The following is a 22090-nucleotide window of genomic DNA, read 5'->3' on the forward strand; positions in this document are numbered from 1 at the left end:
TTGATGTTGTTGGGTTTGTTTCGAGGTAGGTGCTGGGTCGAACATGTGCTTGTCCGGGGTATTTATTGACTTGGGAGCGTGCCGAGGGATTGTTGCCGTTGGTTGTTTGGTGGAGATCCCCAATCTCGGTTCTCGGGAGCTCATCCATGATGCGGGGAACTCTTGCTGGTCCTTTTTTTCTTCTTCACAATATTAATGCTATGTTGGTTATTTATAAATGCCTTTGGGGCCTGCCAGGCACTGATCTATACTACTGTAATATTGCTTCTTAGGCCAGTTTTGAAGTTGGCCCAATTGAAAATGGCTCCTCAAAGTACGTCCTCGACTCCACGACGTGCGGAGTATACTCTCCATGCGAAGGAGACCTAACATCTGCAGAGCAAATCCGCACCAATGTCACGGAAATTTTGGGTGTCCGTCACCCTGTCCTCCTAGCTGGCATGTTCAATGTTGCCTCTCCTAAGCTCGCAGCGGCCGTGACCAACGGCGGAGGCCTCGGGGTGATCGGAGGAGTCGCGTACACTCCTGAACTCCTCCGCGAGGCCCTCAAAGAACTCAAGAGCTACCTGGTCGACAAGAGCGCTCCGTTTGGCGTTGACCTTCTGATCCCCAAAGTTGGCGGCAACGCCCGAAAGACCAAGTACGTCCGACTTCCATTTCCAGCTCTTGAATGATTCATTGACCACTTCACAGCTACGATTACTCCCACGGCAAACTCGGCGAGCTCATCGAAATCATCATCGAAAGCGGCGCGAAACTCTTCGTCTGCGCCGTCGGCATTCCACCCAAATGGGCCGTTGACCGTCTCCATCAGGGCGGCGTCCTCTACATGAACATGATCGGACACCCCAAGCACGCCCTCAAAGCCGTCGAGGTCGGGGCCGACCTGGTCTGCGCCCAGGGAGGCGAAGGAGGCGGCCACACCGGCGATATCCCGACCGTTGTCTTAATCCCAGCCGTTGCCGAGCTCCTCCGCGACAAGATCAGCCCCTTCACCCGTCGCCAGGTCGCGCTCGTCGCGGCGGGAGGAATGTACAATGGGCAAACCCTCGCGGCTGCGCTCATGCTCGGTGCTGGTGCCGTATGGGTGGGCACACGATTCATATTGTCTGAGGAATCCGGAGCATCGAGAGTCCACCAGACTGCACTGCAAGAAGCCGGCTTCGACGATATCATCCGCACGACGATCTTCAGTGGGCGTCCGTTGAATACCCAGGCGACGCCGTATATCAAGCGGTGGGAGAACGAGCGCAAGCAGGAGCTGCAGGACTTGCAGAACAACGGGATCATTCCACTCGCGCATGATATGGATACCAAGAAGGATGACGATGAGGTTTTGGATAATGCTCATCCCATGCTTATGGGGAAGGTTGCGGGTTTAGTCCGCGAACGACTTCCTGCTGGAAAGATTGTCGAGAGCATGGTTGAGGAGGCGGCGGAGTTGTTGGAGGTTGGGGGGAGGAGTGTTTCTAAGCTGTAGCTGCTGCGCTCATGCTTTCCCACAGTATAGTCTTCATTCTCTTTGATGGTCCTCTGTATGTTTGTTAATAATAATGCTTCAGGTCATGTGATGTAGATAGAGGGGACTGAGGTAGTTACTTTGACCTCAGCTCTCCCCCAACACCACCTCTCCCTACCCTCAACTATCTTAATACCAACTGACCTTATCATCAAATCAAAGTGGTCGATCACCCTGAATATTACCCTTCTAGCCTCTCTTTTGTTCATCCGTCGTTCTTCATCTTGGACGCTTCTCGGATCATGGAGCAAGCCAGACAACGCCAACGTTTGTCATCTTCACTGCCTGCGAATTTCCATTCACAACCTTCACAACCTGAGCTCCCGAAGTTGCCCGAGCTCTCCAAAATCCCTGGTTCGTTGAGTCCACCTCCTCGCTGGCCTGGTCGCCAGTTTCACAGATGCGTTTCAAGATCCCCGGTCTCCCCCCAAGCTTGTCAGAAGATTCTTTCATCCTTCGACTTTGAGAAGTCAGATCGCGAACAGTCGCAATCGATCATACTCGAGCTGGAGAAGTGGATGGGATACGTGGGCTAGCCGTGGGTTGATGAGCATGATCGGGCGAGAATTATCCGTGACAAAGCTTTTAGTACACTATGTAAATTCCTCTGGTCTCTTCGGTTTGTTTTCTATTCCTCCTCGCTCGCTACGCTATCACTGCACGAGACTTTTACTAAAGTCCACAGTTATTATTGGTTGACAAGTACCGTCGTCGACGGCAAACCCCGGCTGATCATTTCTCCCAATAAGGGATCACGCCCTTGCCTTTGCCTAAGTGGCTGTCCACCCCTTACATTGTCCCCGTACCCCATCAAAACTTCACGTACCAAACGAAAGCTAGCAAGGAAATATGCAAAAGTCTGACCATTACCAGTGGCCATGCGACCTTGGATTCGGATCAAAGAAAGGTTAGTACCTTCAGTTGTCTTATGAGCACGACCAGAAGTCCCCTGAGTCACCAGCTTACCTGGGTATGTCCGTCAGTCGGACATCTTTTAGATGACCCGCATCGGAATTCTTCGTCAAACCATGACACAACCGGGCAGATTTCGTTACGGGTAGCCACAACGAGCGTCCGCACCTCCGGCCGCCCACAGCATTCGATCGACGAAAAGCCCTCGTTTCGGGACGATTGCGCGTTTCTTCTTGTCAAAGAATGCGATTTACATGCGTTTCAACGTGTTGTTTCGAATGTGAATCCTTTCTACATGATCCCTGATCTCCCTGGGTAGGTCGACATAGTAGACCCATTGTCAATCTGTCGGTTCTGCGACATCGAGCGGACAGTGCAAACGAATCAGTTGATAGTATACAAGCGTAACTCCTCAACACAACTCACTGTTGGGCGTCTCGTCAAAATAACCAGGCATCCTCCTCGGGGCTGGTACGACGGCGACAACAGGAACAATCTTGAGAATCAGATCGATGAAGATGAATGGATGGGGGTAGTTGACTGTATTGTGCTTCCATTCTCAAGCCCTGGTGATAGCTGCAGTCTTATTTTCGCGATCGAGGACGGCATATACTTTCCTCTTGGAATTTACGTTAGGGCGCTAGAGAATCAGGAGCGTTCATATTTTATATCAATTGAAACATTTTGTTATGCAGCCGAAGCTGTAGGGTGGGAAGTGCGTTTTGCTTGCTCTTGATATGTTTCATTCTGACAGTAGGAGGGTGAGGCCGGTACTTATTATTATTCCCCTCTTTCGCTAGAGCTATTAGGCGGGATAGAAGGAATTAACCTGGTTTAAACACAGACTAGTAGGGTTTTTTTTTTCCCCTCGCCGCAATCTACAGCATTGTGATACAGATTAAGGTTCATTCGTGACCTGGAAACTTCCCCATAGTATTGCAACCCTTCTTCATAAGTCATTCCATTTATCCGATTGGTCTATCTCGGGGGCCACCATCCCGAGGGTTGTTTGAGATAGCAGTGGTTACATGTAGTATTTGTTATGAGCCCCTCGTACGAGGCTCCCTAATCTTGTGAACTCGGTCTACGACCTCGTCTATCTCCCATTCTCCTGTTCATACCAAGCACCCTTGCTCATTCCACCCCTTGTTTACCCCTGCTATCCTATCTAACCCTCGAACCCTTGTTAACCCCTGCGAATCTGCTTATTTATTAGGCCTTTCCTTCGAGTACTCTCTAGAGGGCTTCTCAACAAACCCTTCTTGTATCTATGGCACGGTTTAACTAGGCAATAGCACTTCGTCCCCTAACAGTATATTCATGTTGTTGAGACAGAGATTTCTGCCTGAATCACAAGTATGCGCTTTCAAGTTGAACCTGCTAAAATGATTTCACACGCCTATACCCTGTCAATATTCTCTCAGTCAAGCGGCTCGATGATACCGGTAAGAACTTTAACCTTTGTCCCTAGTGCACTGTAAACGGCTCCACTTAGACTCTTCTCCCTAGGATAATGTGTCCCGTAGTGGCACCTTATTGAAAGTTCTGCGTTGTTCAGCATGTAGTTCTCATCTTACCTAATCCTCGATGTTAGTGACATGAATGACTACGTGGTTGTGTACCCAGACTATCGTGTTAATGCCTATGGCTTCTTCCTACGGAAGGCCATTAAAGTTCCTAGCAACCCTGACCAGAAACTGGGGTTTCTGGATCAGCAATTTGCCTTGAAGTGGGTGTAGGATAACATTAAGCATTTGAGCGAAGATCTTTGTAACTTTATTACGTAGGGGCATGCACAGTGGCCGGTTGGGACCCCAATGATGCGTGTTGCTTAAGAGTACAGGAGGGAAAGATCACATGTTACTAAATAACGGCCAACAGAGACGCCGAGTGCAGCCAATGAGCCAAGAACATCAGTCATTTAGTAAGTCTGGATTGTTAAGAAGTTTCTTTTTCATATACTAGGCGAAATATCTTCCAAAAAGTCTCCAATAAGCTCTTGTATTTAATGTCCGGAAGGCATCTTCCTTTTTACCATGTTGTAGGTTGAGAACCCATTCTAGGAAATTGTATAGTATTAATAATTTTGCTTAATAAGTGTCATTGTATAGGATTGTAACAGATAGATATGTAAATTGCTCTTGAGGAACCTGCTGTGACGATCTACGCCTGAAATTCCAATTCGATCTTTGCGCGAACATCTCCCGAAGCGATCAACCGGCTGAAGCTCCCCTACCGACTAGTCACTGCGTTCGACCAAAGGTTCACAGCCCTAGGGCTTGAAGTTCAAGTGAACAGGTATATTTCGACGGCTTGCTGACTACTGTTTTATAGTTCTTTGGCGAATCCTTCTAGTATGATTGTCGATATATTGACGAAACGACCAAAGCTCGTGACACCTTTTTAAGAAAAGTGCAGACTCTGTTCATTCCAGAGTAAGGAAAGTAGTCCACTGGGAAATAAGCAAAAGAGTCTGGGATAGTGTAGCTCACTGAATGTATATTTCCTCTATCCGATTAAGGAGAGCAGTCGTGCCTTTGCCATAGACTTTGGTATATACCGTCTCATTGGGATTTACTAGTGTTGGATATAGTACTTCAGTGGATGCTCATAATCTGTAAATATTCGAAAGGCCCTCTACAACGTACCTTGTTCTCTGCAGACTCGATCACAACCTCGTATGATCTATCTTACCTATCCCTTGTTATCTTACTGATCCCTTACTACCTTGTTTACCCCTTTTTATCTCTTCCTTATATTAGCCTCAGCATTCCCTATTTATACCTCATCAAGGCCTCTTCTTCTCTTCTCTTTCTCTTCTCAACAGATCCTTCTTGTGTCTATGGCATGACTTAGCTAGGCAATAGCACTTCGTCCCCTTACAAATAGCAGAGCTGCATCACCAGCACCTTTTATTTGGTTGTTGTCACCCTCAGGTTCCGTTAGGTCGGTGTCATTGATTGTCATCAGTGCTTTCTATATTAGAGTTGTCACTATCATAAAACAACTGGTGGTCTGCTTTTCAAGTATGGCGAGCCATGAGCTGTGAATATCATGGAGCAAAAATAAAGAATTGAGATTCTCCCTTACTGTAAGGACTTGATAATATTTAGAGAAGGAAGCTGAAATTTGGATAGTTGGTCCTGGCCTTAAGTAGGATTGTTACTTGCAGCGTAAGATCGCAGGCTTTGCAGCACTGGATGAAGGAATACATGGAGCCACCCGGGTGGGTGACCGCGATTTATACTGAGAGACTCGAGAGAAAGCCACTTTCGGCTCCCTTCTGAGGCTGCAGCGCAGTCGATAAGATGCGTAAACTAGGACTGGAGCTTGGTGGCTGAGACTGTATTCACTAGTCACTGCAGACAAATGAGGTCCACCTCGCGTGTATTGGTGGTGCGTGGACACAAATGCCTGATTGAGTGGCAGAACAGTTGGCAGGTCGATGGCCAAAAACAGCATCGACTGCGACCGTTCTGGCAGTCTGTTTGCCGTCATCTAGTTTAATGTAGTTATTAATGTTTAAGCAGGCGTATATATATATTACTTTTTCTAGACTAGCTATAGCTATATAAACAGGCTTATATAAATTATCAAAATTTAAAGTTTTGAATAATTCTAATCTAGACTTTTTTATTACTATTTCTTTATAAAACTATATAAATTTAAAGATTTATAGCTAATATACTCGTGTTTCCCGTTTGAGACTAGCTGCTGGATCGACCCCACCGCGTCCAACACGATATCGCTTTCATGCCTCAGGGTTCAGGCACTGCACAACTCCTCCACCCACCCACCAACATTATCAATTCAAGATCCTGCACACTCTTCAATAAAACATAACTCATCCTCGAGGTCCCCAAGATACGAGATGGACGCTCTCATATTCCCTGAATCAGAAACCTCCTTCTTAGAGCCCTACATCCCCACCCAAAAACCAAATGACCTCCCCTTCACGACCCTCACATTCGCAACATCACTAGACTCCCAACTGGCCCTGTCCCCAGGAACACGGACGATCCTCTCAGGCCCACAAAGCAAAGCAATGACGCACTACCTGCGCTCTCGCCACGACGGCATCCTCATCGGCGTCGGCACAGCCGTCGCCGATAACCCGGGGCTGAATTGTCGCATTGCTGGTGTGGGCGGGTACGGTGGGGAGGGCTTACAGGGTCAACCGCGCCCCATTGTGCTTGATCCGTCTGCGCGGTGGGAGTTCAATGCAGATGCTAAGATTCTGGGGCTTAGTAAGGAGGGACGGGGGAGGGCGCCGTGGGTTGTTATCCGTGCTGGGGTGGTTGTTCCGGAGGAGAGAAGGAAGGTTTTGGAGGGGTATGGGGGAAAGTTCATCTCCTTGGACTTGAACGTTACTGAGGCTAGAGGAGAAGGGAAAGGGTTCGACTGGACTGATTTGCTACGGCTTTTGAGGAAGGAGGGTCTTAAGAGCGTGATGATCGAGGGTGGCGGGTCGGTCATCAATTCGTTGCTTGAGCCGCGGTTCCAGGGCTTGATTGACTCGGTTATTGTTACAATTGCGCCTACTTGGCTTGGGCAGGGTGGTGTGGTTGTTTCGCCGAGGAGGAGGTTCGATGAGCGTGGCTCAGCGATTGCGGCGTCGAGGTTGAAGGATGTAAAGTGGCATCCGTTCGGGGAGGATGTTGTTCTTTGCGGGAGGATTGGATCATGATAAGGTTATCTATATAATGGCAATGCGTATATATACTCCAGGCCGTCTATATGCGTCGTTCGAAACTCGTTCAGGAGTCGTCAAGCTGGCACACCAAGTCCAGCAAGAGCTCTTTTTGGTCCGACCTGCTTCCACTTGGTCACTTCTTCTTCACTTGCCGACCAAACTGAGCCCAGCATCCCTGCAGTGTTCGCGGTAATTCCATCAAAGTTGATATGCCGTCGAGGAATCACAATGATCCACTCTTTCGTCAAGGCGACGTTATGGCCGATGTAACCATCAGGTTCTTCGAACTCCGCCTCAATTGACTGCTTCGCCTCAGCAAGTAATTCGGCGTATATCTGTGAAAGCCTCTTCTGCCCCTCTGAACTCTCAAGATCAATCTCATGGAGATACCGCACAAAATATCGATAAGGCACATTCATGCTCCCACTCTCCCGATCAAGAAACAACCTCGGCGGCCGTGGTAAAACCTGCAAATGCTTATGCTGCCTACTGGCACCTCCCTTCGGCCCGCAGTTGTAAATGACAAACTGCTTCCACTTGAGCCCCTTCAGCACCTCACAGGCAGCAGCCAGATCCTCTAACCCCAGCGGCTCCCTTTGCCGCCGATACGAGTCAGCTGTCAACAGCAAAAGTTGCGGCCGAAACATGCAGAACTTATTCACGACAAGCAAGTGGGTCTCGTTGATGTTTGCGAGAGTTAAGTTCGGGTCATCATTGCCGATGTCACTCCTCGGCCCAAAACACTCTGGCTTCTTGGCGTTGGGGTCCTCGTGCCCGCTGATAGGGTCCCCGTTCTGAGGCTTCTTGGAGAGAGAGGCATTTATGTGGAATTCAAACTGAGGTTCTATCAGCTATCTGTCTGTTACTCTATATAATGGGGTGAGGGCATACCGCGAACCCGTCATCTTCTACCTCGATTGTTCTGCGTGAGTTGTAGTAGATTTTCTCTCTCGCAACGAGGTCATCAAATTTCGATAAGATAGTCTCGTAGCTGATATGGGATGTCATTTCTGATTCTCAATCTTTTTTCTTTTTGCAGGTGGCTGAGGGGCTGAAGCTGGACATCTCGTATCGTTGATGGATGCGCGGAGCGGAGAAACTCCCGGGGTGAGCATTTTGGTGCCTTAGGCTGCATCTTGGACCTGCTCGCTCACAGTTTCGAATCGCTCTGTATCTTGTACATCGACTTGACGGAGAGTCAGGAACACATTGCTTCATGGCTAGCGCTGCTTCTAGATAGGCCGCAGGGTTAAACTCTGATATCGACTCTGTTTGGGCTCTGCTCCCGCATCACGCCCATGGTCCAGTCATGGCAAAAGGTTACCAGGAACACCAGAACACCTGACACAGGCGTCCGGCTCTTGATGCCTTGTTATACGGATAATGACGCCCTCCGCATGTAGCGTCGAAATTACACCTGCTACGCTACAAGGACTCGAAGCCTCTGATCCAAGCCCCGCCAACGAGAGAGCCTCATCCCTCGTGTGCACTCGTGAGGCTGTCAGACCATCAGATGTCGATAGCGCCTCGGCACCTTTTTCTCTTTGCGATTAAGACAGGGTTTCGTTGCAGAATTGAATGATACCTCATGTGGGATCCTGGACCCTGCCACTTTTTGGAAGTTGCGGTTGGTTGCCGCTGAACGCCCTGATCGTCTATTTATACGGATCTGCGAGGAATACGAGAGCAATTGCTCAAGTGATACAAGGCTCGGGGCCTCGAATGGAAGCTCGTGCCCTGCAACGCCGATCCGACCGGTTCCTTTTGCCTCAACTTAAATGCCCAGACACCAGATGTGTGGAGGCGCCTAGCAAACCTCAAGGCTGAGGAGTCTTTGCACGACAAAAAAATGTGCCTCCAGCCCACCAGAAGATCGAAAAGCATGCGTTTCTGCGCACTCGTTCCACCTTCGGAGTCAACCCGACGGTGCACCCTCATTTCCTCAAAATGGCAGAACACGAAACCCCCCAGTTCTCCAAGCTCGAGGCCTCCTTCGGCCAGACGAAAGTCCTACCGCGGCAGAACTCGGTGGAGATGAAAGATGTGAATCGCCATGCCGTATCCGATGCTATGAATGTGAATGATTTGGACTTCAACCTCTCGCTGGATCGCAGCAATTATCCGCTCGACACCCTTGACTCCCTTCAAGACATCTTTTCTGCGGCACAGCATGAGGCCCATTTCTCAAACCCTAGGAACTTCTCGGATGAATCTATGATCAGGTGCTTTGATTCGAACGGAAAAGAATCAGGTATGGGCACTCTGACTTTGCGAGGCCTGCATCGCTGATCAATGGTACCAAGCATGGCGCTTTTTGGATTCCAAGTCGCTCCCAGACCTTCTACATGTGAGCTAGGCGTTCTGACCAGTGCCCGTATTCGTGAGCTGATAACAGTCAAGGAAGTCACGAGCTCTCGAAAGACCGCACTGAATGAACGGCATGATCTGAGACCAAGAAGGTTACTTGCATTGTAGGTCCTAGACTCAGAATGCGCATCTTAGACTAACCTTGCAGCTTTGTCCCTCTGTTACCAGCAAAGAACACTTCGTTTGGAAGCCGGATTACAATGACCCAGTCCAATACTAGGGAGATGTTCCGGACGCTGAGCCTTAACCCGCTATCTATTATGAACGTTCTAGGAAGACCCGACTATTGGGCACCTCAGACTCGCTGGGAATCTGATGACAATGGGGATTTCCTCGCCTGTGGTATGTATCCGAGTCTCTGACTATGCTGGGAGATAGGTCTGACCAGGGTCCACAACAGATTTCTTCTGTCAACACCCTCGCTGGAACTTGCACTTCCAAGGCGCGCCTCTATCAGTCTATTTGCGCTACAGTGGCGCTCTGAATCTAACAACCTATATTATCTCGCACAAGGAAGAGGATTCTGGTATCAGGGTCTTATGTGATATTCTAAGCACAGCGGTGGAAACGGCTCAGCCAAAGCATAAAGCGAGCATATTCCTTCGAGACCCGTTTGACATCGCCGTGATACTTTCAACACTATCCTTCGAGGCTTCAAAGTTCCACGCCCAGCGATTTCGTCGCTTCATGTGGACTCAGGTCAGCCAGCCCATCCCCTCCAACACCCAACCGCCCATTAACAAGAAACAAGGTAAACAAAGTCGACGACCACCTCGCAGGCCTCGAAGACAGCGACCGCCGCCAACTAAGCGACCTAACCAAACAACTCCAAATCATCTCCCAGAACGCCGACTCCCACCTTGGCAACGCCGACGTCTCAATCATAACCGCCACAGCCCTACGCACCGTCCACGACCGCCTGCACAGAGCCATCGCAAGCCCAACACAAGTGCACGAGCGCGCGGCTGACTCAATAACCTACGTGATTGAGAGCATGCAGAAGCAGAAAATCTGGTTCCTGAACTACAAGAACCGCAAGGATAGCACTATGGCCCTTGTTTATAACCTCGTGACGCAGCAGGATGCCGCGAGCAACATCCAGATTGCGTCGAGCATGAAGCGCGATAGTACCAGTATGAACGCCATTGCGGCTATGACTATGGCGTTTCTTCCCGGGACTTTTATTGCTGTGAGCATCATCATACATTCTGTTTTATTTCGAGCAATCACTGACGTCCTATTGTCCTTCTCTGCCAGGCCATCCTAGACTCGGGCATATTTTTGGCGACTGAGCACAGCACACGAATCACAGTCACAGGGCTTTGGTGGCTCTGGATTGTGCTTACGGTTCCTCTTACGCTCATTGTCATCTTGATTTGGTGGTTGTACAAGAATCGGAAGGGAAAGGTGCGGCTGAGCCCGCAGGCACCCAAGGCCGAAAATGATGAAGGAGTCATTCAACGGCGGAAGAGTTCCCTTGTCTCTTTGACTGGTCTTCGGGTACGTAGTCGGAGTGATGCATTTGCGGTCAAGGTTTAAACCGAGGTTGGTTGACTATATATAGTTTGTGTAAGTATGTCAATGAGACCCCGCTCAATGAGAATGGGAACCTTCGACGAGTATCCTAGCAAAATACCTTGTAATGTCGTAAACGGAAGTCGTTCTTCAGATCAAGTACATCAAAAACATCTCAAGTTTGTACTCTATTCAGGATACATCCGGTATAGACCGTAGTCACGGGACCTGGTGAAATCGTCAAAAATCATGTGATAGCCGACTGCTGAAGCCATACGCATGACGTCACCTCAGTGCATGAGTCACATGATAGGGAATCTCGCTCACGATGGTCCAGAGTCTGCTAGTTTCCAACTTCCAAGGTCAAGAACTTGGACCAGGACGCCAAAAGGCTAGTGTCTCTTACGCCCCATTGCGCGCTCTCATCCAATCTAATTCACAACTGCCGCTTGGGTCTTAGCCCGTTGCATCTCCCATGAAGCGAAACGTGTGCCCCATGTTCCACCACATCCTGCAACCCGCGTCACTGTTGGCCGCTGCTTTCTCCCGCCTGGAGTCTCGCTGAGCTGTCCCTGACCATGCTCAAGCCATTTTCGATTAGCCAGACTCAGATCTCATCCGCATGTCCTCTAATTCTGCATTTTCTTATCTCTCCTTATACCCACTCCGTATCCCAGCAACGCCATTGGAGGCGGCTCTCGCAACTAATTATTGTCTTTGATAAGCAATTGACCACGACCTAGGCTAGGCCCAGCTTAGTTGTCTAGCCTCACGATGTCTCGCCGGCAGTCTACGTCACATCAGAAGGCGCCTTTCCCAGGGGAGGGGCGCCCTGCCACAAAACGTGCGAACGCATCGGGATTGGGCAACCCACCACCAGTGGACGCGCGACAGAACCCGGACTCAGGCACAGGCACAAGCACAAGCGGCAAAAAGAAGCGGAAGAAGAATCGCAATCGGAAGCATCGCAATCGCACATCGTCTTTTATTGCTCCTGAAGACTCGCAACTCAATGCTCCGCCTACGGTTCCTGAATCTGAGACTTTAGATACAATGGCGGGAAACCAGGCTAGGACTCGAGGTGCGGCGCCGTTCTACAAGGTGGGGGGTAATTTAAGCAATACAAGTTTGGAAAGCGAAGCTTTGCTGGATCATCGGTATGTTCGCACTCTAATTACCTGGACTGGTTTGCGTCAAGAGGACAACTTGAAATAACAATCTGGAATTGAAAACAATCAGACATCAACCGATGATGAGGCCACGACGAGAAAGTCGACTGGGCCAGTCCTTGCGACCTGGTTCGATATCGAATTCCTTTGGCTCTCGCCCGTTCCACGCCCGCGGGAAAAGTGCGTATGCAGAAGATAGCGATCAAGAAGAACCCGACGATCGAACACCATTGATGAGGCCATCCTCTAGTCGCACAGCTAGGACACCAGGGTATGGGGCCGACTCCGCCTCCAGTCCGTTTACCTTTCGCCAGCGTCGCCGGTCGAACCAGTCTGATTCATCTCAACGCTCGCCTCGCGATGCACCAGTCCACGACATCAATAACCCTCCGTCAATACCCTCGACGCCTCAGTTAGGTCCAGATATGGGCTACAATGAGGCCCTCATGACCGGTGCGGAGTATGACTTCGGCTTAGATCGAGCCAGGGAGACTCGATTCGACGACTCCCGGCCGCGTGACATGGTTATCGATGTAGAGGGCACCGCGCAACGATCCCGAAGCGCGCCGCGGTCTGCCCCAGTATCGCCACATCGCACGCCGCATGAGGGCCTCCTTCGACGTCGGACTGTGCCCGCGGAGGAAGACGTTTGCTTCCCACAGGAGGATGCCTCTGTGATAGCGGAAGAACTCGCACCCGCGCTTTCGCGAGGAGACGAGCGGCGTCGGCGACGACACAAAGTATGGCCGGATCTGTCTGTTCTGGAGGACTGGAGCCATGAGGAGGAAAAAGAAGAACGGGCTGGCTTATATCGGTCAAAGAAGATCAACGAACCGATGCTAGTCGAAGGCCGTCTTCGCCCACAGTATCGGTTTTGGCGACGAGAGGAGGAAGAAGCGCCATATCGGTTTACCTATTTCAACGAGGAGTTCCAGAGCACCATTCATGCACAGACAATCCCGGAATTGGTTCAACCAGGGAGTAGCTTCCGTGAACTCTTCATCCCAGACCCCCCCGAACTTGAGGATTCCTCCTCCGACGAGGAGTCTGTTTCGGAGCATCGACATAGCGAACATCCAACGCCAGGGACTCGTACTGCGAATCATAGCCCTGGCACCAGGGCAGCGACACCGTCTGTCAACCATGATACGCATCCTCAATCGAATGGTCGGTCCCAGATTCGTACACGTGCCTCTATCATCAGTGAAGCTGTGTCAGATGGACGAGCGGCATCTGAGATCCCGCGAGAACAAACCCAGAATGCTCCGAAACCCAAGCGTTACGGGCCTCGACCCACCTTCTGGCTTGATGTCCTGTGCCCGACTGATGCTGAGATGCGGGTGATCTCCAAAGCTTTTGGTATCCATGCTTTGACGGCAGAGGATATCATGATGCAAGAGGCTCGCGAAAAGGTCGAGCTGTTCAGAAATTACTACTTCTTGAACTATCGCACGTTTGAGCAGGACCCAAACAGCGAAGACTATCTGGAGCCAGTCAACATGTATGTGGTCGTCTTCCGTGAGGGAATTCTGTCCTTCCACTTCTCACAGACGCCTCACCCGGCCAATGTACGCCGACGCATCCGACAATTGATGGACTATCTGATCCTCAGCTCTGATTGGATTTCGTACGCCCTCATTGACGACATCACGGACGTGTTCGGCCCCTTGATTAATTCAATCGAAGACGAAGTCGATGACATTGATGAGATGATCATGCATATGCATTCCGCAGAGAGCCCTGTAAGCTCAAGTCCAAAAGAGGAACAGGAAAAAGACGTCGTTCCAGGCCCTGGTGAAATGCTGCGGCGGGTGGGTGTCTGTCGCAAGAAGGTCATGGGCCTGTACCGACTATTGAGCAACAAGGCAGACGTCGTCAAGGGCTTCGCCAAAAGATGCAACGAGCACTGGGAGATGGCGCCCAAATCGGAGATCGGTCTGTATCTGGGTGATATTCAAGACCACATCATGACCATGACCAGCAGCTTGACCTACTATGAAACGTACGTTAGGCCTCAATGCTTTACTTGATTCCCCCCCCCTTACCCTGCGGTCTGACTGGCCATTGACTAATGCGTTCTCTGCAGGCTCCTGTCACGCGCGCATAGCAACTACCTGGCACAGATCAATATCCACATGAACGAGCGACAAGAGCAGACTGCAGATGTATTGGGGAAGCTGACCGTTCTGGGAACCATTGTCCTTCCTCTCAATATCATTTGCGGTATGTGGGGAATGAACGTCAAGGTTCCTGGGCAGGAAGTGGACAGCTTGACCTGGTTTTATTCAAGTATGAACATCTGCATCCCCTGAACTCCACGGATTCTGACTTTACTTCATTCTAGTTGTCGGCGGCTTGGTCCTTTTCGCCTTTGCCTCGTTCTTAATCGCCAAACGGGTGTACAATATCGTTTAAGTTTTGGTTACGACTATACCCTATTAACGACTATCTTAACTACTGTTTTCTGTATTTTGTTGATTGCAACAAGGATGTATATAATCGTTGGTTACTGTTTGGCGTTGTGTTGAGTCTTGGTTTAGAAATCATGTTTGGTAGATACACAGGCCTTGGAGTGTGTATAGAGCTTGAACCAATAGTGAAAAAGTTAATTCTGGATCGATGAGAGATTGTAAGCCTAGACTATTCTGGCTCCGTCCTGTGACTGGTATGGATGGTATGGATCATAGTGAACCGTATTATTGTTGCTGAATAACCTGCTTATGCTGGAATGTGAAGTCATCATGATGGCTGGGGCTGAGTATTTGTGACCAAAGTTACCTCAGCCGAGCGCCAAGTTGGCGGGGTAATTTATCACAGTCCCGTCACAGCCCGGTATCTCCAACTCAACGGGGTCCGGAACATCTGAAAGCACAACAGTGACGCTGCCTCTTGAGCTTGGTTTCACTTTATTGTCGTCCATCTCTTTTCTTCCTCTCCTCTGCATCAATCCTGGCTCCCTCCTTCACCTTACTCTCACCTGCCGGCATAACATCCCTGACGAGGCTGACTGCGCTTACAGCGGTCAACGCCGCAACGGTCGTGCACTAACGCCATCTAGCAGTCTCCCCACCACAACGACTGACTGGTGGGCTCTTTCTGCTTGCGACGTGCGTGCGTCCCTCTCCCCGGATTCTTCGCCCGGCCCTTCCCACTGCCACGCTTGACTCTCGCGTCTCGGCTCCCATTGCTTGACGTGGGCTCGCTTCATTGGGCATCAACTTCCCCTCCCCTGATCATTCGAGCCTGGCTGTCTGAGAACTCGTTGTTGAACGGCCGTTTCCCCGTCGACCGTTTGACCGTCGACAAGTGACCCCAACAGACACATCAGCGCCGGCGACGAAGACGGAGTTACGGACGTGGTCTGAAGACCTCCAACAATTGAGCCCTGCTAGCTACATTATCCGGCCGGATCCTCCCCTCTTAGCCGGCGTTTTCCTCGGATCGACAGGTGATTGCCGTGAGCTAACGGCGCCGGGGCTTGTTCTAGACATTCCACCACCTCACTTACACTTCACCGTCTTCTGGTCAAGTTATGTGCGTTACTGCATTCGCATTGCGGTTTGCGCCCTTGGCCTCGGCCTGTCTTCCATAATCTTGACTATTTGAGATCTCCATTCTATTACCGATTGCTTTGCTCTGGCTCCCTCCCCTTGAGCGCCTGTGATTTGCCCCTTTGCACCTTTGGCATTTCCACCCCATCAGCATGTGGCCGTTGACGATTCGCCTGCCAAATCGCTCCCCCATGTAACGTGCTCTGTGCGACATCAGGTCATAATTGTCATCCAACGCGTCGGACTCTTTGCTCGTTGGCTGATTTTAAGGCTGGAATAGTCCTTGGGGCTATTTTCCTTGTTATCTCTGCCTTTTATTTTTTATTTTTGTTTCGTCCTATCGTCGCCCTCCAAAACGCTTTCCCGCCTTTTCCCGCCTTTATTTGTTTTTTTCTTCCCTGCCATTATCTGACGGCTTCTTTTTTTCTTTTCTTTTCTTTTCTTTTTTTTTCGCCTTTGCTTTTGTTCTGCAGCCTGGTTCCCTCTCGGATTCCCCTGACCTTCGTGCGCTTGTCAGCAATACTCTGACTCGACAGAGATCATGGCTGTGGAATCCGAGAGGTCGCCCTACCCTGGCGGTACAGGTGGTGGACCCAAGGCTGCCCAAGATGATGTTCCGACATCTTTTACCCGGCGATCCGCCAGTGAGAACGGCATGAGAGAACTGCCACGTTCGACCATCAAGTCTCATGGTCACCCCTTCGTCTCGCAGTTGCCCAAACCCTCGCATACCACAACCCCAGGCGTATCCGGGCCCTCCTCTACCACGAACTCCGCTACTCCCTCACGCGAATCGTCCCCTTCTCATTCCTCTCAGCGCCCGCGCAACTCATCATCTACTTCCACCTCTCGCGTTTCGTCCCGGTCTCGAAAACGACCCCTTGAGCCGAGCCCAGACCGATCCGATACGAAAAGCCCGAGCCCAGGCCCGGGCAAGCCGTCTAAATCCAAGAAACCTCTCGTCCTTAGCCCTCCCACAAATGTCGAGCCGTCGTCCGATGCGCCTAGCCCGGATAAATCTAATATGCCGTCATGGGTCGGATCTCGGCGGTCAGAGCAGGAACTTCATCTGCCGAATACCTCCAGCAAGCGGACTCAGGCTGGGGGTGAGGAATATGCTACAACAAAGTCAGACAGGAGCGCGCCTCGCTCCGTAAATCGAGGCGTCAACGGATCCGGCTCAGCGCTTGAAACCGTCCAGGAGGCTAGCGATCACTCGACACCTTCCACTGATACTATACTTCTTTCACTCGCTCCGGAAGATGCGAAGCTGGACAAAATCGACGAAGATGCGACTCCTAAGGCGTCGAGAATACATACAGAAAGTGGGAGTGACAGCGGCGGTAATAAGAGCTCGGAGCAGATGGAAGAGAACCGCCGGCGTCCCTCGTTTGCATCCAAGGGACCCAACAGTATCATTCCGAAACGATCGACTACCTCGCTAAGTGGCGGTTCTCGCACAAAACCAGCAGATGGGTCCGTCCGCAATATGATCGTGGAAACCGAGACCGTCAGTTCAATCCCGCAGGTTGGCCTGGGTGTGGGAACCGTTGATCGCGGCGGCTCTGGGAGGGTAGACCCAGGGACTCTGCGCATGAAGCCCAGCACCGAAACCATCCGTCCAAAGAAAGAAAAGAAAAGAGCCCGCAAACCGGCGGCGCTTACAAGTGGCGCTGCTTCTTCCAAGGCCGATATTTTCGAAGCCAAGGTAGCCAGCGCCGTTGATGAAGCGGACGTTTCAGACTCGGACGAGACTTTCGTTTACGAGTCAAATCCGCCAGATCAGTACCCCGTTCGGCAGAGCAGGTACCATTCCCGGACTCCGAGTGCGACCTCCATGGCAAGTCAAGTGGATCAGCTGGCCGGTCGTAGTCGCCCAGCACTCAGAGAAGGAAATCATAGCGTTACGGGCAAGCGCAGCATGAAATTCACCAACAACACTTATACTAGCAGCGTGGACGGAGACGCCGACGAAGCCCCACGGTCTCATTCAAGGATTGATGGGAGCGGTACGCATACTCCCCGACACCATGTCGGGCGTCATGGGCGACAAAACATGTATCCGTCATTGTTTGACAACGAATCGCCGTTCCCTCAATCCCAAGGGAACAAGTCTCCGCGTCACTTTATTGGAAGTGCCTACCGACAATCTCGACAGCCAGGATCGCGGAATAGCCAGAATTACCGTACCATCAACAGCTACAAGAAAGCGGGCGAGGTGTACGGCTATGACTTTGATGCCGAAGGCGCTGATGATGAAAGGACACCCCTCGTCAGGTCTCCCCGTCAGGTACGCAATCATGGTGGCAGACGTCCCAATAGCGCGAGTATACGACAGATAGAATACCTGCAGCAGCGACATCGCAGCTGTTTATCACGATATGGAGCGTGTGTTCTGATTAGCCTGCTATTTTTCCTGCTAGTCGGAGGAGGCACTTCATTTATCGTCGCCATTACGAAACCTCTGGTGGACGTCCAGGTCCTAGAAATCCAAAACGTGCTTGCCTCCGAGCAGGAACTTATGCTAGACCTCAACGTGGAAGCCGTCAATCCTAATATCTTCCCCGTGGTTGTCGACAATATCGATGTCAATATTTTTGCCAAAAGCCGCTATGTCGGGACCGAGCAGTTCTGGCGCGACTACGGACCCGACGATGCGAGGCTAGGGCGGGCAGAACGCAGGAAGCGTGCTGACATCACCCGTACGGCTCGCTGCGCCGGTGACATAGATTGCGAAAACGACTACATGGTTGATCAGATGACACGCTCTCATGGCAAGGGTGGTGGTGTGGACAAGGGTACTGATCCCATTCCGTCTGACCCTGCCGGCGATCAACAGACCATGCTTATTGGTCGTGTCTTCCGACTCGACTCGACCTTGACGTTTGAAGCGTCGCCATGGAATCACGAACCGTCTACCTCAAAAGGTCAAATCCGTCTCGCCCGGCCCGGAAATGGAACGGAGAAGGGCGGCACCGAACGATGGGAGCGAGTGCTACAGCACCCGTTCGAGTTGATTGTCGCTGGAGTTGTCAAGTATCAACTACCTCTCAGCTCTCGCTTCCATTCGTCGTCCATTAGTTCGAGCATCAAGTGGACCCCTGATGATGGCGGCGATGACGACAACGGCGACAAAAAACACAAAAAGGACGAGACAGTCAGCATATCCATGACCCAACCTTTCCGTCGAGACCTTCCCAATACCGTTACTCCAGAGGGCGAGACCCTCAGGCCATACAAGCATTAATCACAAAGGCCAGGCGGGCCTTTGTGGCCTGATCCGTCGGCCTCCTTTTCTTTCTACTTTAATGTTAGCCAATTACGATTGCATGACAGATATCGTCTTTCCTTTGTTTTTGCGGCTTATGATATACCCAATCGCATACACTTGGCCGTCACCGGCGCTTGGCTCTTTTCCAAAGAAACTGCATCTGTGACGAACTGCATCTGTGGGGTTCATCCATTGGATCCGTTTTCCGCTCTACTTAGATATTATTGGTCATGACTACATTACATCTGTAAATATACCGGCGCCGTGTTTTTTCTCCAAAATCTTTACTTTTCAGGGGGACAACCTTGTGTTCCCAGCTTTTCTTCCTGGACATTACTACATACGATTGTCTGTCTACTATATTTCAGTTCTTCATACATATTACTTTCTATTACTATAAACCGTTATTCTGCGTGCTCATTTAAGTGTACTTTTTTCCACTGATATGTGACACTAACCGGAATGGCCCCTTCTTTCTTCGGCAAAAGCCCTTCACGCTAGGATATATCCAGCAGGGTGGTAGCTGTTTGTCGGTGTCTATTTGTGCCTATGAGATAGAGTTATGAATTATGTTACAATATATAAATTAACATTGCGCCTTCCTTGAGACTCGAGCAGTTGAGCAGTTTAATCGCCTGATCTTGTTTGCGTCGCCCGTCACCTGGTGGCACCTCCTACTCTAACCGCTCTTTCTCACATTACCTCACAGTGCGTTCTTGTCTATTGCCTGCTTATTTCGTTCTCAATCCATGTTTTGGAGCTGAGAGAGGGACTTTTAATAGCTACGATCTCTGAGATATCCGAGCAAGGACGATGGATGATAGGAAACGTCAGGAGAAAACATGAACCGCGACATCAGCTTCACCGAAGATACTTTCTCTCGAATCCCAAGGTTTCCTCCCCACAGCTCACCTCCTGCTACGCCTGGAGCGTTGTCGATGCGGCCCTGGACACGGATATCTTTTCAGTCTCATATAACCTTACAACACCAGCATCCGACAGCCCAGCCCACTCCTTCATCACCGCCGCAAGAAATAAATTAAGCGCCGCCGACGCTAACGGCGCCCAAATCATCGACTCCTTCGCTTCACCCAGGAATAGTCTCAAGTCATTGGCCAAAGTCCTTACTGAGTCCGACGTTGCGCTCCAGTCCCCGCGCAACATCTTCGGAGCACGGCTCTGCGACATCCAGCTCCACGCCGCAGCACTCCCGACCAACTCATATAGATGTCTCGTGTCCAGTCCCAGTTTGGCTGCGAAGCTCATTGCCTCGGACGCTGCGCGGACCTGGATACCAGTCTGATGCTGGTACATGAGTTTCACGGTTGATGCTGCGCCTGCGCTGCCGGTTACGCGACGGATGGTGTTGAATACGTGGGTGTTTTTTAGTGTGAGGAAGAGAGGGAGGCTCTTGAGATAGCGGTTTCTTACCCTGAGTATAACATCTATCAAAAATCATGTCAGATTTGTTATGGTTGTGTTTTAATATGGACTCAGCTTTCGACTTACTGTTATGCATGAGCCGCTTTGGAGGAGCTTCCGTGGCATACTAGTGCATCTATGAGAGAAATGCCGCATCCAGACCGGCCAGGCGACTTTCCAGGCTCTGCACGTATGAAGGGGACGATGTTGAGCTTAACATGACTACCGCATTGCGCGCGAGAACATTGGCGACCTGCTGAGACCCCAGCAAAAGGTCCGTTACTTGATCCTGGTTGTGCCCTCGCAGGATAAGAATATCAGTATCGTTGCAGCGCTGGCTACCGTATCGTGAGCGAAAATATCGCGGCTGGTAGACAGAGGCTTTTCCTGGCTTGCTCCATCTGCATCGAAGACGTGAACTTCGAAGCCACTGCCCGCAAACAACAATGCCATCTGGCAACTCAGACCGTCAAGTCCGATCAGAGCTACTTTGCGGATCTTCGAGGGTGGTGATTCTGGACGCGGGTACACAAGATGTTCGTCTTCATCTTGGAAGCTTGCGCAACCTGTGTTCTTGTCAGTGACTTGGAAAAACAACCTGACTAGCCCGGCATCATCTTGCTTCCCATACCCCTTAGCGGAGCCTGAGATACATGGCTGCTCAGCGACGGAGGCTATAGGCAAGGGAAATTGAACAGTCCGCGACGTGGATACAACAATACCCTAGGAACGATGTCAGGACGGAGACAGCAGGTGGCTGAAGCAGAACAAAAACAAAACCCGGAGCTCTCTTACCATGTCCTTCACGAAGATACTCAAAGCAGACAGAGGCGTCCAGTCGCTTTCAAGTATGTGCGGCACACGGTTATTCCAGGTCCAGGAACTTCCCGCTGTGCTTCGCAAGATGTCGATTACTTCTCATGCATTTGGGTCGGCTTTCATCGCAAACCCGACTGCCTCACAAGCCACAGCAATGTGCGTCCCCACTAGGAGCTGGTTCACCATGTTGATCTTGCTCCCCGCACCAAGTCCGCCGGACATAATGTACAACTTTTCGGACATGTCGCCGAGCAGGTCGGTAGCCCGGGCGAGAGCTTAGACCACCCTGCAGCAAAAATGCTTAATTTGCCGCTTGCTGCGCGCAGTGTACCTCCTGAAACGGGTGCATCGACGATTTCGATATCAGGCCGGCCCAGGCCTGCGATGCGGGAAGGCAATGTGTCGTAGTAGGTACGTGGGACGGTTGAACAGAGGATGACTGTCGCATCTCTTGGTAATACTGGGGGGCTCGTTATTCGAGACCTTGACGGACGTAGGTTGCTCACTTACCCTCAATCGCCGCGTTTGAGCTGTCAAACAGGATAAAGTCGAGTTGTTGAGCTGTGGCCGCCATGCAGATGGGAAACTGACTGGTCTTTGCCACGTCGGCAGGAGACTCTCCAGATCGTCCACCATTTGCTACAAACTTCTCGAGGCTAGGCTTCCATATGTCGAAGCCCGTGACGGAATATTGGCCTCGACGCTGGAGGTCAGTGGCCATACCTAGGCCCATGGCCCCGAGGCCGATGAAACGGATATTGATCTGTTGGAGACTCCACATTGCGACTGTGGGTATGCAATCAATTATGCGCAGAATAAGCGTGACCCGAAAGCCATATATCGATGGTCTTG

General features: G+C 50.9%; 9 protein-coding genes across 9 annotated transcripts; 7 read left to right on the forward strand and 2 right to left on the reverse strand.

The window, feature by feature from the left end:
- The first annotated feature begins 240 nt into the window (after window positions 1-240).
- BDV17DRAFT_299965 (NAD(P)H-dependent flavin oxidoreductase) lies at window positions 241-1622 on the forward strand. Its single transcript, XM_073763980.1, has 3 exons — window positions 241-313; window positions 379-640; window positions 694-1622. The coding sequence occupies exons 1-3, from the start codon at window positions 301-303 to the stop codon at window positions 1478-1480; spliced, it is 1062 nt and encodes a 353-aa protein (XP_073612758.1). The 5' UTR covers window positions 241-300; the 3' UTR covers window positions 1481-1622.
- Window positions 1623-1627: 5 nt separating this feature from the next.
- On the forward strand, window positions 1628-2245 carry BDV17DRAFT_166416 (uncharacterized protein). The gene is made up of 2 exons (XM_073754740.1): window positions 1628-2138; window positions 2205-2245. Exon 1 carries the CDS (start codon window positions 1762-1764, stop codon window positions 2053-2055), a length of 294 nt encoding a protein of 97 aa, XP_073612760.1. The 5' UTR covers window positions 1628-1761; the 3' UTR covers window positions 2056-2138; window positions 2205-2245.
- BDV17DRAFT_270905 (uncharacterized protein) lies at window positions 1628-3197 on the forward strand. The gene is made up of 2 exons (XM_073758724.1): window positions 1628-2426; window positions 2503-3197. Exons 1-2 carry the CDS (start codon window positions 2369-2371, stop codon window positions 2748-2750), a joined length of 306 nt encoding a protein of 101 aa, XP_073612759.1. The 5' UTR covers window positions 1628-2368; the 3' UTR covers window positions 2751-3197.
- A 2937-nt stretch (window positions 3198-6134) lies between these two features.
- On the forward strand, window positions 6135-7158 carry BDV17DRAFT_166449 (RibD family protein). The gene has a single exon (XM_073754742.1). The coding sequence runs from the start codon at window positions 6303-6305 to the stop codon at window positions 7116-7118; it is 816 nt and encodes a 271-aa protein (XP_073612761.1). The 5' UTR covers window positions 6135-6302; the 3' UTR covers window positions 7119-7158.
- BDV17DRAFT_166470 (putative phosphorylase) lies at window positions 7159-8601 on the reverse strand. Its single transcript, XM_073754743.1, has 2 exons — window positions 8016-8601; window positions 7159-7960 (listed from the first exon to the last, which is right to left on the reverse strand). The coding sequence occupies exons 1-2, from the start codon at window positions 8130-8132 to the stop codon at window positions 7199-7201; spliced, it is 879 nt and encodes a 292-aa protein (XP_073612762.1). The 5' UTR covers window positions 8133-8601; the 3' UTR covers window positions 7159-7198.
- A 106-nt stretch (window positions 8602-8707) lies between these two features.
- On the forward strand, window positions 8708-11106 carry BDV17DRAFT_166433 (uncharacterized protein). The gene is made up of 7 exons (XM_073754741.1): window positions 8708-9375; window positions 9428-9471; window positions 9525-9595; window positions 9640-9833; window positions 9892-10190; window positions 10243-10680; window positions 10749-11106. The coding sequence occupies exons 1-7, from the start codon at window positions 9072-9074 to the stop codon at window positions 11028-11030; spliced, it is 1632 nt and encodes a 543-aa protein (XP_073612763.1). The 5' UTR covers window positions 8708-9071; the 3' UTR covers window positions 11031-11106.
- Window positions 11107-11371: 265 nt separating this feature from the next.
- On the forward strand, window positions 11372-14907 carry BDV17DRAFT_270913 (magnesium transporter CorA family protein). Its single transcript, XM_073758725.1, has 4 exons — window positions 11372-12163; window positions 12246-14177; window positions 14262-14464; window positions 14520-14907. The coding sequence occupies exons 1-4, from the start codon at window positions 11781-11783 to the stop codon at window positions 14588-14590; spliced, it is 2589 nt and encodes an 862-aa protein (XP_073612764.1). The 5' UTR covers window positions 11372-11780; the 3' UTR covers window positions 14591-14907.
- A 1197-nt stretch (window positions 14908-16104) lies between these two features.
- On the forward strand, window positions 16105-19610 carry BDV17DRAFT_166522 (putative phospholipid metabolism enzyme regulator). The gene has a single exon (XM_073754744.1). The coding sequence runs from the start codon at window positions 16268-16270 to the stop codon at window positions 18971-18973; it is 2706 nt and encodes a 901-aa protein (XP_073612765.1). The 5' UTR covers window positions 16105-16267; the 3' UTR covers window positions 18974-19610.
- A 305-nt stretch (window positions 19611-19915) lies between these two features.
- BDV17DRAFT_294053 (uncharacterized protein) lies at window positions 19916-22019 on the reverse strand (the record flags this gene model as incomplete). The annotated part of the gene is made up of 7 exons (XM_073762750.1): window positions 19916-20442; window positions 20507-20546; window positions 20762-21142; window positions 21215-21309; window positions 21382-21513; window positions 21570-21698; window positions 21749-22019. 7 exons carry the CDS (start codon window positions 22017-22019, stop codon window positions 19916-19918), a joined length of 1575 nt encoding a protein of 524 aa, XP_073612766.1.
- Between the last annotated feature and the right edge of the window lie 71 nt (window positions 22020-22090).

This window comes from Aspergillus undulatus, assembly GCF_047715775.1.
Source record: "Aspergillus undulatus strain CBS 261.88 unplaced genomic scaffold BDV17scaffold_48, whole genome shotgun sequence".
In the NCBI taxonomy this organism is placed as follows: domain Eukaryota; kingdom Fungi; phylum Ascomycota; class Eurotiomycetes; order Eurotiales; family Aspergillaceae; genus Aspergillus; species Aspergillus undulatus.